Source organism: Micropterus dolomieu, linkage group LG09 (genome assembly GCF_021292245.1).
Source record: "Micropterus dolomieu isolate WLL.071019.BEF.003 ecotype Adirondacks linkage group LG09, ASM2129224v1, whole genome shotgun sequence".
Taxonomy (NCBI): Eukaryota; Metazoa; Chordata; class Actinopteri; order Centrarchiformes; family Centrarchidae; genus Micropterus; species Micropterus dolomieu.
The window spans coordinates 17,962,909-17,976,358 of NC_060158.1; the positions used below are offsets into that span (position 1 = coordinate 17,962,909).

Here is a 13,450-nt window from a genome sequence, read left to right on the forward strand (position 1 = left end):
TGACTCTGGGACCACCGGGACCTGAAAAATACAGCACAGGGTTTTTAGAGACAAGGTTGAGCTGTTTCCTTAATGAAATAATACATTTGTTCATTTGAAATATCCAAAGTTTTGGACTAGAAACTTACCTTGACAAAACATTTGCTGGTTGATAAACAAACTCTGATGTTGTTCTCAACAGATTTTCTGTCTTCAGAGATTAATGGTGCCAGTCTGTCCATCAACTACAAAACATCAAGTAGAAATTAAATTAAATGTTTTTCAAACAACAATTTGCGTTTCCTATACAATTTTCTCAAAGATGGTTATTGCAAATGTCTTGACTCTTTCTTACCTGAGTGAAAGTGAGCATCTTGCCGGGAGCGTCTTGGAGGATAACGGCAATCTTAGCCAGGTAGGTGGTGCTCTTCCTGAACAGATGCTGCTGAGAGCTGCTGGCTGGAGCAAAGAGAGGCAGCTGAGCCCCAAACTTCTCTGTCCTGTTCTGCATTTTGCTTGTTGGAGAGTCAGAGGAGTCAAGTCCCACACACAGAGTGATCACAACCTCACAGAGTGCAGATGTGGACGTGAAGTGCAGCTCTAGGTATAAGTCCTGTTGGGACAATAGGGCATTAGAGGGTGTGCAGTGCAGGTTAATGAGGGCCTTTTGATAAGTAGATGAGCCACTACTGCTGGAGGTGGAGCCAGTGATTGCAGTAATAGTTTCCAAAAGTTCATCAGCATGTCTATATGGTGTCTGATCTGCCTCTTTGTTTTCCAGAATTTATATCTAAACTTTAAATTGGGCATGGCAGACTAACATTTATTTATTAGAAGGCCTTATGAGGGTATAAAGTTTTCTTTGGTTTTCAGGCTTCTTTCACAGCAACATACAAAAATATACATTTACATGTATTCAACTGGAAGTAGCTTGTAGTGGTTGAATAGGATGTGCACTGCAGGTTAATGAGAACGTTTTGTTTCGTTAATGAGGTGGAAAAATTTGAGTGGGGCCAGTTGACAACTGACCACAAGTCTTTAACTATGTGACAATGGAGCATAATTGGTATTAAGATGAGTGTACACAGTTTTTTTATACCTTTGATATGATGAAATGTGTGTATATTTTGATAATATGGCAGATAAAAGACTACCACAACAGGATAAAAGAAACTTGAAAGAAGAAAAAAGAAACTGGCGTGAGTTGTTGAATTCTATGGTTTGGAACTTCTGTGTGTTATTTACATCTGAAGAGATATGGATCATATACAAACAACTACATCCAGGTAACCCATTAGACAATAGCCATTATCATGTACATGACCCCACCTGAGGATTCAGAACCTCATTCACTTATGAAAAGGTTCTCATTAACATGGAATACACACTCTAATGTCCTATTGATTTTAAATGCCTGTCTTAAGGGCTTGTAGTGATAGATTCACTTCAGAAGAAGCTGCAGGTCTGCACCTTACCAATTGGATTTTTGCAAACGTTTCTAAAGGCATACATGAAATAATTATTCTTTAACAACTATGGACACATGAAATCAATGAACACGGTCTAGGTTTGTAAAGATAGATGTGTGTGATGAATGTTTTAAATTTGTTTATGGTGCACATTTTATCCAAGAAACTCTAGGCCTATTTGACAGATTATGGATTTCCACATACCTTCCGTCTTACTTTACATCTAAAAAAATATTTTTTAAAAAGCATAAGCCTACACTGAAAGGAAACCCTTTCTTCCTGTTATCGCAGTGGTTAAATGATGCTTTAAGTCATGTCAGATCAGGCTTACCTGTCTTCCAGCATACCATGAAAGTGAACTTCTATCCTTTCTTCATATTGCTCTCATAAACCATTTAATCTTTCATTCTGAGTATGTCTTTATTACCCCCCATATATATTGAATCTCTGCAGCCATGGCTTGCTCTTAAATATTTGTATATCTGTATCACTGCCATTGAACAAGTCAAGTCCCTTCAGATTGCTTTTCTCAGTTATGCTGCTTAACCATTTCTGAAATACAACAGCAGGAAAAACTACAAGAACCTTGACCACACTCTTGAGCTTTTCCCCTGACTTCTTCTTCCAATCTTGTTGTTCACACTTCACAACCAGAACAGTCTGCAATGACTGGAGGTGCAGTGATGATCAATGAAATGAAACATCTTGGCTGGCTACCAGATACTGACATGGATGAGTTTGCCCTTAGGCATATTGTACTTTGCATTTGCTCACAAAACGTCTTTCTAACATCTTCTGGTGGTGAAATCCTCTTGGCACACTAAAATGCACTTTTATTGGATGTCCTTGTTGCTTAATATGTCAGATGTTCCCTCTATATCCCCAAAACAGTGTGTGTGACTAAGGACATAACACACTACTGGAGTTAACTGTAGCAATGAAGCTTTAGACTATTTAGGAAAGAGTGTGATTGCAGCAGGACAGATGTGCTCACTGCTGTGAACCCTACATTTTAAGATAGTCTACCACATAATTTCCTCTGAAAATATCCTTTATACACACATGTACATATACATACAAATGCAAAGGCCTCAGTTCCCATCTCTTTCTTAACACAGCTTTAAATCAGTGATATTTTAATTGACTCGGTAGTATCCATTTTTCAATTGCTTATTTAGCTCATTCTACAATGTGGGAGCCTTAACCACAAAGGCTCCATCACCTTTGAGCATGAATCTGGACCTTGGAACAACGCATCCAAGGACCTCGGGTAGTGAATGGCACTAAAAGATGTGCTAAATAACTTTTGACTCAACTGAGTCAAAATCCTGTCAGCAGTTTTGGATGAGCTGCAGGAAGAAGAGGAATTTCTTACAATACCACAGAGCAAGGAATTACAATAAACTAACCGACAAGTTATAAATGGATGAAGAACTGCTTCCAGATTTTTGTCTGAAAGAAATGGTCAGATCTTTGAAATGTTTATCTGAGATGATGAATGCAAGATTCAAATCACTGATTTAACATGTTTGTCTAAGATGAGATTTCTGCAATGCTGAGTCATTGAATGGGACAGAGAACCACGACTGTTAAGACACAACTAGAAGGTAATGTCACAGTAGGGCTGGGCAATAAAACAATTACCGCAATATAATTTTCCCCAATAACAATATAAATGTTCAATCATCAGTAAATATTCGATGTAATTATTTGAATCATGAATGAATTTGCACATTTTTATTTTGAGGAAAAGGGACTGGAAAAAAATTTGAAAAGATTTGTTAAGTGATTCACTGTTTAGCATCAAGTGTTTGTAATGTTGACCATAAACATACCATTTGGCCATATCGTCCAGCCTTATTTCACCGGCCATAATTTATATTCCTTTCCCCCACATACTGTAAAAACTTGAAAACACACAGCCTGTCTATCAAAGAAGTAACCCACCAGTGCATCCCATGTATGAACAAAAGACAGAACAGAGACTAAATGAAATAAAATGCCATTTTATTGTTCAGCCGTGTCATAACCTTGTCTCCAAAATAAGCACAGCAGGACTACAACTGGTTCATCAACCTAGCTACCCTTGATAGCACATAAAACTGGGTTTTATTAGACCACCAATGATAGCATTAAAGACTTTTCTATCAGACATCCAATGATAGCATACAAAATAGTTGTTAACCTACCAGTGATACTGTATATAAAACACTTGTCTCTAGATTTATCCCCAACCCACCCTCAATTTCACCCATATCCCTCTTTAGAACATTTGTGACACTGACATATTTTATGCTTAAACAAGCACATATTAAGAATGCATAATTCTCCATTTTTGAGATTATAAAAAAAAAAACTACACAATGTTACACTTTAAGTCAGAGTACAATTCAACTGATTATTAGTGTTCTACACATTCGGCCATAAACCAAAAGGAACATTGTATAATATCACTATAACTTAACACTACATGTAATATACGTTTAAAAAAAAAATATTACAAATGACTAGCATGGAAGAGAAAATGAAGATGGCTAGTGCGAAGGCAAGCTGGGTCAGTACCATAACGGAGAATGAGTAATACAAAATGAAATAAAAAAAATAGAATAAGAAAAATAGAAAGAAAAAACTGAGAAGAATACAGGCAAGGCTAAAACATATGTGTTTCAAACTTTTAAGATCCACCTCATGTGCACTCATCCATTCAGGTAACCTGCTCCAAGACCTCCATTGTGTGATCCCACATCTCTGATATTTAACCCCCCCCCCCCACTTTCAACTTGCTTAAACATTCCCGTGGCAACCATCTTCTTTGTTTTCTTGTGTCAGGCACTTTCCAAGACCCTTTATTTCCTCTTCAACAACTATACAGGCCAATCATAATGCTGATTCAGACAATACAGGCCAATCACAATGCAGGTTCTATCAGAATACAACTGCAAAAGAGCACAGGACAAAATTCTCTATCAATTAATCAATGTATTGCTTTTTATATCACATACTGTAATTATGGTTTTCTTTGGAAGTCTGTCTTACCAATCCTACAGGTCGGTGTCAAACCAGGCCAGCTGGTTGCTGTCCATCAGGTCCTGGGTGTGGCCAAGGTCTGGCAACGGATCAGTGTGGTGGCCCAGGTCAGGCAGAGTGTCAGTATGGTAGTCGGCGCCTTCCATCATGGGGTCCAAAAGAGAGTCCTGGCCGTAGGCTGCTGGGTAGGCCCGGTAGGCTCCATCTGAAAAAAGGTATCAAAAAATAAAAATTTTATTGCACAGACAGTGTCGGTAGTGATCAGCTGTCACTACTGGTGGTGTACATGCTGAAAAGACACGGTTTTGTCGCATAGCGTTCGATACAGTTACAATGTATTTTTCTGTCAGTATCAAGAGATCAGATGCTTTTAAAGATCAAAATAAATAAACCAAAGAATGAAAAATAAATAAATGTAAAATAAAGTGAGGAACAGAGCGGAGATTACAGATAGAACAGGCACTCACCATCCTGCCTGTAAGCCAGAGGGTCCCCCTGTGCTCCCATATCCAGTCCCAGGTCTCCAGTCTATAAAAAGGCAAAACAGTGAGTAAAGTTTGACATAAGCCAGCCTATGTAGAGGAGTAGATGTATTTGTCTTATCTCATATATAGTACCTTGCTAATTGTACGCAGTAAATACTGTAAAATACTGACATTGTTGGATATTAATTCGATCACTTCTGAAGAAGTGGGTTGTACTTCACCATAGTTTATATGTTGGTGTGTGTGTGTGTGTGTGTGTTACCTCGTTCCAGGCCATAGGCTCAGTTCTGAACAAAGAGCTGGTCAGCTCCACTGACAGACGTTTCTTGTAGTCCTGGGGTTTGTCCTCAGACATGCGGAACAGGACGGCTGCAGCATAGGTTGCTAAAGGAGACATACACAGAAATGTAAGTCAAGTGCACAGACAGTACACAAGTACACTGACAAATAGAAATGTGTGCACAGTCTGTATATGCATACTCACCAACGCCCTCATTACGGGAATGCAGAAGCTCAGTCAGAGGTGCAGTGGCTCCTTCAGCTTCGATAGCCTCGGCGGCTTCCTTGTCCTGAGCCAGTTCACACAGCACACCTGCCGCCACACGCTGGATGTTCTCCACTGGAGAATACAGCAACTGGAGACAGTGAATAGCAGGGAGAAGGATAAGATATGCGGTAAAGACAGATGAGTCTGACATGCAGGTAGTGGAAAAATAATGGAGTGAGGGAGAATCAAAGTTGCTCATCAACAGATTTGTTTTTTGTTACATGCAGCTTGTGACTCTAAGAGTTTGTCTTCAAAGTAAGATTCACAGTGAAGGGGTTGGATTTACCTGGACAAAGAGTGGAATGGTGTTGAGCCCTCTGATGACAATTCTGTTGTGGACGTCCCGGGCCAGGATGTGCAGAGCTCCTGTGCAGCCTTCCACTATTTCCTCCATACGCACACCTTCCTGTGTGTGTTTGAGGTGGGGGGGGGGGGGATCAAATACACATATAATGAAAATTGTAAGTGTTCAAATAAAGAAAGCTCGAGGGTTTGTTGGCTTGGTTACACACCACAAACTGCTGCTGGTTGCCTCCCATGCTGGTGCGCCTCTGGGTATCCTGGTGAGCCCTGACGAGCAGCTGGACCAGTCGGGGGATGGCTCCCTGCTCCCGCAGAGCACTGTGGTTGGCTGGGCAAAGAGCCAGGTTACGAATCAGACCAACTGTGGCCTGTTGGGGGGGGGGGGGATTAAACATATTTCAGTTAGTTGGAATTAAATCCAGTTAATCAACGATGTGCAGGGCTGGTCAAAATTATGTTTTTAGGCTGGAAAAAAAATGTGTGGAGAAACTGAGTTGCTTATGACCTTGATTAGCGGCCAGTGGGACGGAGGGTGGAGTAGTTTGACCACCACAGGCAGGCCGTAATGAAGGCGCACAGCATTCTGGGCCATCTCAGCATCCTGGTGGCGGGAGGTCAGGTGACGCAGGGCACAGACTGCTGGCTCTGTGATGTCCTCTCTGTCGCCGGCCCTAAGCACTGTTCGCACCAGAGCCTCAATGCCTCCAACCTACACATGATGAGATCAATCAGTGGACTACGTGTTATCAGACAGCAGACAGAGTCAAAATACACAATCTATTTCCACAGAGATACATATTAATGTTCAAGGGTTGCTAACATCTTGGTTTCTTAAGACATAAAAACAACATTTCCAAAAGCCGTTTGTACAATTCTTACCTGGCAGACCATGAGTTTGTTACTGTAGTTGTTACAGGTCAGGTTGGAGAGGATGCCAGCAGCACATGTCACTACATTGATGTCATCACTGCCCAGCAGCTGGACCAGGGTCCCCAGGAGACCCTCCATTCCCTCCTGGAGAGAGCAGAGGATGGGTTGGAAGGGACAGAAGAAAACAAATGGAGGGGAGAGCAATGAATGTGTTCTAAATAATTTAGCAACTTGTTTTATCTAACACTTTATATTAAATTAAATTCTATGAATAGACAAGGAGTAATAGTGCCAAAAAACAACTGGAGGTTCCTGCATATTGTATGTATGTAGTAACATAACTGTTCTATCTACTGGAATTTTTGTTACACAATATGGCTATTTAACACATGAATTGGTAATGGTAAACTGAACCTGGGGCTCATAAGAAATTATTTTTGACAACTGAGCGCATTGTACCTGTTTAGTGGCAGCATCTGAAAGATTTCTCAGAGTCCAGAGGCAGTTCTGGACCAGACGCTGGCTGGGGTCTGTCAGGTGAAGCCCCAAGGCCTGCATGCCTCCTACACACATGCCGAAGTACAACAAACAAATTCATTACATCGGAGGACTTTCACCTGAGTAGCAAACCACAAGTACAAAATGTATCCAGAGCCTGTAACACCCAGTTGTACTGCAGTGAGGTAGACCAGAACATTTACATATGTTTGTATTGTGTTTCCATTTCATTTCTATCTCACAAGTATATACGTACCAGCCTCTACGATGGCAGGCTTGTTGCTTGAGCAAACAGAGAGCACCTTGAGCACTCTGCTTGTGGTCCACAGTAGTTTCTCATATGTGAAGGTCCTCATGATGTTGACCAGTGCCTGGGGACCACCACTGGCCAGAATGATCAGCTAAAAGACAGATTTATGTTTAGACTTGCTACCAACTGCTGGCACCCAGGTGGTGTGAGCAGACATGTAAGGGCCTTGATGAATTAATTTAATGTAGGCATAAATATGTTGTTCCAATACCTTGCTTTCCTGGTTGCCATACGCCAAGATCTGCAGGCAGTCAGTAGTGATTGCCAAGAACTTGACATTGGTATTGGACAACAAGGCCACCATCTTCTGCAGTCCTCCAGCCAGGCGCACGGCCATCTTTGCCCCTTCCTGATGCAACAACAGGTTGTGGAGTGTGGTGATGGCGTAGAACAGCACGCTGTCCACCGGCGAGCTGGGAAAATATACAAAACAAAAAAAAAATTCAGACAACACTTTAACAGTCACAACCACCTTCAAAAACACCCTTTAAAATTAGTGTTTTAGTTACACACACACCAGATAAAAATCACACACACGCATGAAAACATCACGTTACCATGGTTATTCACCATTATTTTATTTTTTATTTATTTATTTATATATATTTTAAATAGTATGTAACTGTTATCTAAAGCATGTTAGTTTACATGCAGGTGGAAGAATTATTTGCATCTGTAATTAATGCAGAATGCATCCCCTGTCACTGTTATCCAAATATGTATTGTGTAATTAGATTATTATTACTCGTGCATTAAATGTTAAAGCACTATTTTACTGTTGTAGTTGGTTTAGGTAGAGCTCTTTTGAACTGTTTTGTATCCAACTGCAACTAAGTTATTGTCATTATGGATTAATCTGCTGGTTATTCTCTCCATAAATTCATTGGTTTATAATACTTCTGAAAATAGTGAGAAATGCCATCACAATTTCTCTAAACAATTATCAAAATAGTTGACAAATTATTGACCGATCTCTCTGTACATTTATCCCACCCCCCAGAAAAAAACACCAGTTTTTTTGTGAGGTGTAAGAACAATGAAACTTGGTAACTATACACATCATAAGAGGAAAGCACGCAGTCCTAAATAACTTGCTAAACTGGCATGCTACTCGCAACCACTATGCAGACATCTGCAAAGTACAGCTGGTACTTTGGAGCATTTACCAGAAAACACAAGTTGGCTGTCCAATGTACGCATCTACCTTAATCTCAAAATTAAAGGAAAAATTTGAAATGGGCCACTCAAAGTTTAACAAAGAAACTCAATCACATAAATTTGATAGAAACATTAAAGTGACATGACAAACTATCGCTACATTTAAAAAAAAAAAAAAAGATTACCATTTTTCACTCAGGTTGGTAAATAATCCAAATGGCTTTCAATCTATTTGGTGATCACTTCTTGTAGTCTCATAATACTATGCAGTTCAGCATCCACTGTCATGCTATTGTTCGACCCTGCATTTAAAGTGTGGTAATGTGATTCCAGGTGCAAATTCAAACACACGTGACATCCAACAGGTCGCAACTTGTCAGCCAGCTAACTGTTTTGTCTGTGTTCTTTGGCTTTTCACAGAGAATACAAAGAGCAAAGTAAGAAAGACATTTTTACAAATCAAATTTGTCGCATTGTGGAGTATTCTGTATTTTGGAAATGTCACTGGTTGGTGAGGATTTTCAGTTGTTATTTGAGAATATAGGCACAACTTTTGATAGTGCTTCCTCACATCAAAGCAAAGTAACGAGTCAGTTTTGATTAAAACATGGTTCGTCTAATACTTGCTGGTTTGTTTTAAGATGGACTTCTGTGCGTGTGATGGTTGGCTAACCAAACTAAAGTGGGTGAAAGCTATATCCGTTTGTCTTTGTTTGCAGTTTACTCATTATTTGCTTAATCATGATTGATAGGCTCATAGCGGTTGCAGCAGAGTGCATTGTTTGTCCAGCCTTCATGCACAGCGTTGAGTTAAAAAGAAAAGGAAAACAGGAGCAAGGGAGTACGTGAGGCACACAAGTGTGAACACATTTTAGTTGATTTGTGCCATTGTCGAATAGGCCTTTGTGATTGATGTTGCAGCCTGCTGGGTGTATTTAAGACTCAAACAAGTCTTCCCAATTAGAGGCAGTCAATAGTAAAAGTCTGTAAAATAGCATTAGGGCCTGCCTTGTGAATTACCTCTCATAGATACAGTGCAGTATTGTGTACCAACCAAAATTTGAGCTACAAGGAAATCTAAAACCATTCATCGCAATCAGATTCCTACGCAAACCCACCCCACACATACAACTCCAACACAGCGTCAGACCACTTGCATGTGCACACTGATAAATGATCACATATGCAAAATAAAGCACCACAATTCCTCCAGTTTCCTACCCCAGCATCTTGACCAGGGCAGGGATGCCACCAGACTTGAAGATTGCAAGGAGCCCCTCACGATGGTGGGAAAGGTTGTGCAAGGTGCCAGCAGAGCAGCGAGCTGTCTCCACATCACCAGTGTTCTGCATGGCACGAACAACGGCTGAGACCATCTGTGGAGAGCGCATTAGGGCGTGGCGCGATGCCTCCTTCTTTGACAACTGATGCACCATTACAGCTGCTTTATTCACGACAACCTAGGACAGAGGCGATGTTTGTTAGGGACACATGATCTGGTTGCTGCATTAAGCTGATAAGTTACATGATACCACATTTTACTGTGATACAGTGCGTTAATTCACTCATTTGTAAATGTACCTGGTCCTCATCGTTGAGCAGTTTGGTAAGCTCGGGGATGGCACGAGTGGCTAGCTCAGCATCATCTTGATAGTTAATGAGGTTGACTACAGCATGCTTCAGCATCTGAGAGGGTTCTGCCAGGCGTTGCACTGCCGTTGGGTGGGCAGCATCCAGCTGGGTGGGAGGGATCTGGATGCCCTCCTCCAAAGTCTCGGGGAACATGGCTGCACGCACACGCTGGGCCCGGGTCATGGCATAACCCTCAATGTCTGAAAGTTAATGACAATAAGAGATAATAGAAAGTTTTCATTTGTCAGAGATTTTGCCATACCAGTTATGCAGTGATAACAAATATTATGATATATATCAGTATCTTGTATACCTGTGGCCTCAGGAGTGAAAGGCTGGTTGAACTCCCAGTCGTAAAGACCTGGATCATCCTCCTCAGCATCAGGGTTTCCCTTGCCGCTCAGAGATGGTGCTGTGGTGGTGACTCCAGACTGAATGCCTGAATCCAGGTATGACTGCTGTTGCCACTGGCTCACTGCAGCCTTGCTGTCCCCCATTGCCATGTCCAACTCCATCAAATCAGCTACCCAAAAGGAGCAAAAAGGTGAATCACTAGGAATGACCGATTAGGAGAAGACTAATCTTTACTTTGCTCACTACATACTTAGTTTCCCACTATGAGCCAAGAACATTTTTTAAGAGTGATCTTTAAAGTTTCAGGAGAGTTAATACAAATGGGAGATGAAGGAATTAAAAGGGGTGAAAGTGTCAGGAAAATAAAGAGGAACGCATAACGTCGTGTTTAAGTAAATGGAAATAAACGGAACAAAGAGCAAAGGAAAAGCTCATGTTCCTTTATCCAGAGGTAATGTTACTGATAATTAAAGTATATAAACATCAAATTCCCCCCAGAAAAGTTTTCATCCCCTGAAGGAGAAACTCAAACGTAACAAAAGAGGATTTATAATTACTTGGGAAACTGCAACATGTGCTCACCTATCCCCCATTTTTCCAATTTCCACAGTGCCTCAAGGCTTGTAGTATTGAATGTGTGCACATAATACACTTTATGAAAGGCCGTGTTCACATCAACATAAAACTTTAAATTTATATCAAAGTAAGTTTTTCATACTTACACTGGGTAGCCATTGTTCTTGTCTGCCCTCAGCCCGCACAGCAGATATGTCTGTGTACAAAGGAAAAAGTACACAAGGGAAAAATAAAACAACTCGTACTCAACCTTGAGTTCTGGTTTGCCAAAGCCAAACCTAATCGTAATGTTTATGCGTTTCTCCTACGTGGTCTCAATAATAAAAACCGCTGTCTCCTGCGCTACCTGTGCCAGCAGCCTCTGATTCACTCTTGTTTGGCTTGCTAACGTAGCTATGAGGGGAAATGCCGAGCCTCCACCTCCAGCCGAGAGAGCAAAGCGGTGGGTATTTCCAGGCCAGCATGAACACAATTCACCATTCAGCGGCAAAGAACATCAAAGGCATATTTCTCCCCCTCCCCCTACCACGGCCAAGTTCCGACCTCGCAGCTTGGGTTTCCAATGAGAGAAACTACCCTCCGCCCCGCAATCACTTCCATGTCTCCTCCTCTCATGGTGGGTCTAACTACGAGCGTAACAAGCTGCCTAATCAAAACTTAAAACACAAAATAAATGTACACGTTGCATCAATCACCAAGCCTATTTTACAGACATATAAATTAAGCCCGAAGCGCTGGCTTGTATGTAGCCACCACTGCTAGCTAACAGGTTGGCTAGCTTACCTTGAAAGCTCGCTGAGCTAACCTAACGTGTCTAGCTAACCCCTCCGCTAGTTAGCTAACTAGCTAACATAAACAAACACTGTTTAGGGCTTCATCCACAAGGTAAAAAATGTTAAGACTTTTCCTGACCCGCAACCAGTATTATAAGTCATTACAGATACAAATCAGTTCATTATTGGAAATGTGACTTTTAAGCAAATCATTCAAGTGTTTAATTCTGGTTTGATTAACGTTAGCTTAGCTACCCAGGACGTATGAAAAGTAGATCCAAGCGCCACCATACAAAACCTGCCGTGCTGCCAGCCAAATCAGAAAACCCCACCGGAGCCCCCTCCCCGGCCAAAGATGATTTTCTTTGGTGAAGCAAACATTGTCCCGCTGTAAATCCGTTGTATAATAGATGTAGTAACATGCTATTTTTACCAGAGTCGAGCGGCTCCTCCGTGATTCTTGTCAGGAAAATTTTCTCCTTTCTCTTGGCTGAAAATAGGAAAAGGGCTGCTAGGTGAACCACCCGTAGAAGTCCGAACCACACCCGCTGTTGCTCCGCCGAAGATGTTGCTTCCGCCTGTGCGATCGAACATCAAGATGGCGAATTTTTTAACTATAATTGCCAGATGATGGCGAATTTTTTAACTATAATTGCCAGATAGTGATATCTTTTTACGTGAAGAGCAGTTGGACATTTCTGTATTGAGATTTTTCACCCTCGTAAATGAAAGATGTGTGATACTTGCTGTAGTGGTGAGGAGGGCGAGGTGCATTCATCAGAAAGGAATGTGATTCATGAGCTGCTGTGATTTGACAGAGGGGCTTAATTAACACGCAGTTAACTTAGAGACAAACATTTCCCCTAACCAAATTATATCATTTATTTATCAAATTCAATAAAGTCATAATCTGCAAACAGTTGGACAATTTGGACTTATTTTGCAAATGATATACAGCAGTGGTTGAGAAGAAGAAGGAAAAAACACAGACCACAAAATTAAACCACATAGAAAACTGTAGAATATCATGATTGAATTTCAGTTATCTGCAGAAACCCATCCCATGCCACATAAACTGCCCATCTTAAAAACAAAACATTGATTGCAAGAAAAACATGCAATGGCCACAATAACATGATGCCGTGCTATGGTTTAAATGGCATTTGATGATTTGCCTCCATAGTTGTTTGTGTCATTAAAATGAACTGCACAACTTGTGACAACTGAGAGTTCAGTCTATCACTAACTGATTGAAGGTTGACAGTAAAAATCAGATATACTAGGTTATAGCTAGGCTAGCTGTATAACATTTCTTATGTATGCATTTCCGTTTTGGGCAGTTAAGCTAGCTGTAATCAAGTTGCAATGCACATGCCTGCATAACAACAGTCTGATATCTAACATCCACTTAAATGCATCAAGTGTACTTGTGCATCATTGTACTTCAGCTTCTTAGCATTACATACACA

General features: G+C 41.0%; 2 protein-coding genes across 2 annotated transcripts in view; both read right to left on the reverse strand.

Annotated features, from left to right (window-relative positions):
- The window catches only part of LOC123976807, a 1,756-nt gene extending 1,212 nt beyond the window's left edge, over positions 1–544 (reverse strand). The window contains exons 1-3 of the mRNA XM_046059152.1: positions 335–544; positions 129–224; positions 5–21 (exon numbers count right to left, since the gene is read on the reverse strand). Of these exons, the coding sequence (XP_045915108.1) occupies positions 5–21; positions 129–224; positions 335–490 (269 nt within the window). The 5' untranslated portion in view covers positions 491–544. The remainder of the gene's footprint in view (positions 1–4; positions 22–128; positions 225–334) is intronic.
- A 2,894-nt stretch (positions 545–3,438) lies between these two features.
- LOC123976352 (catenin beta-1-like) lies at positions 3,439–12,568 on the reverse strand. The gene is made up of 17 exons (XM_046058452.1): positions 12,415–12,568; positions 11,355–11,404; positions 10,592–10,801; positions 10,228–10,478; positions 9,868–10,106; positions 7,700–7,901; positions 7,435–7,579; positions 7,140–7,243; positions 6,690–6,824; positions 6,316–6,519; positions 6,020–6,178; positions 5,794–5,913; positions 5,445–5,595; positions 5,223–5,344; positions 4,943–5,003; positions 4,485–4,680; positions 3,439–4,384 (listed from the first exon to the last, which is right to left on the reverse strand). Exons 2-16 carry the CDS (start codon positions 11,365–11,367, stop codon positions 4,490–4,492), a joined length of 2,307 nt encoding a protein of 768 aa, XP_045914408.1. The 5' UTR covers positions 11,368–11,404; positions 12,415–12,568; the 3' UTR covers positions 3,439–4,384; positions 4,485–4,489.
- Positions 12,569–13,450: the final 882 nt, after the last annotated feature.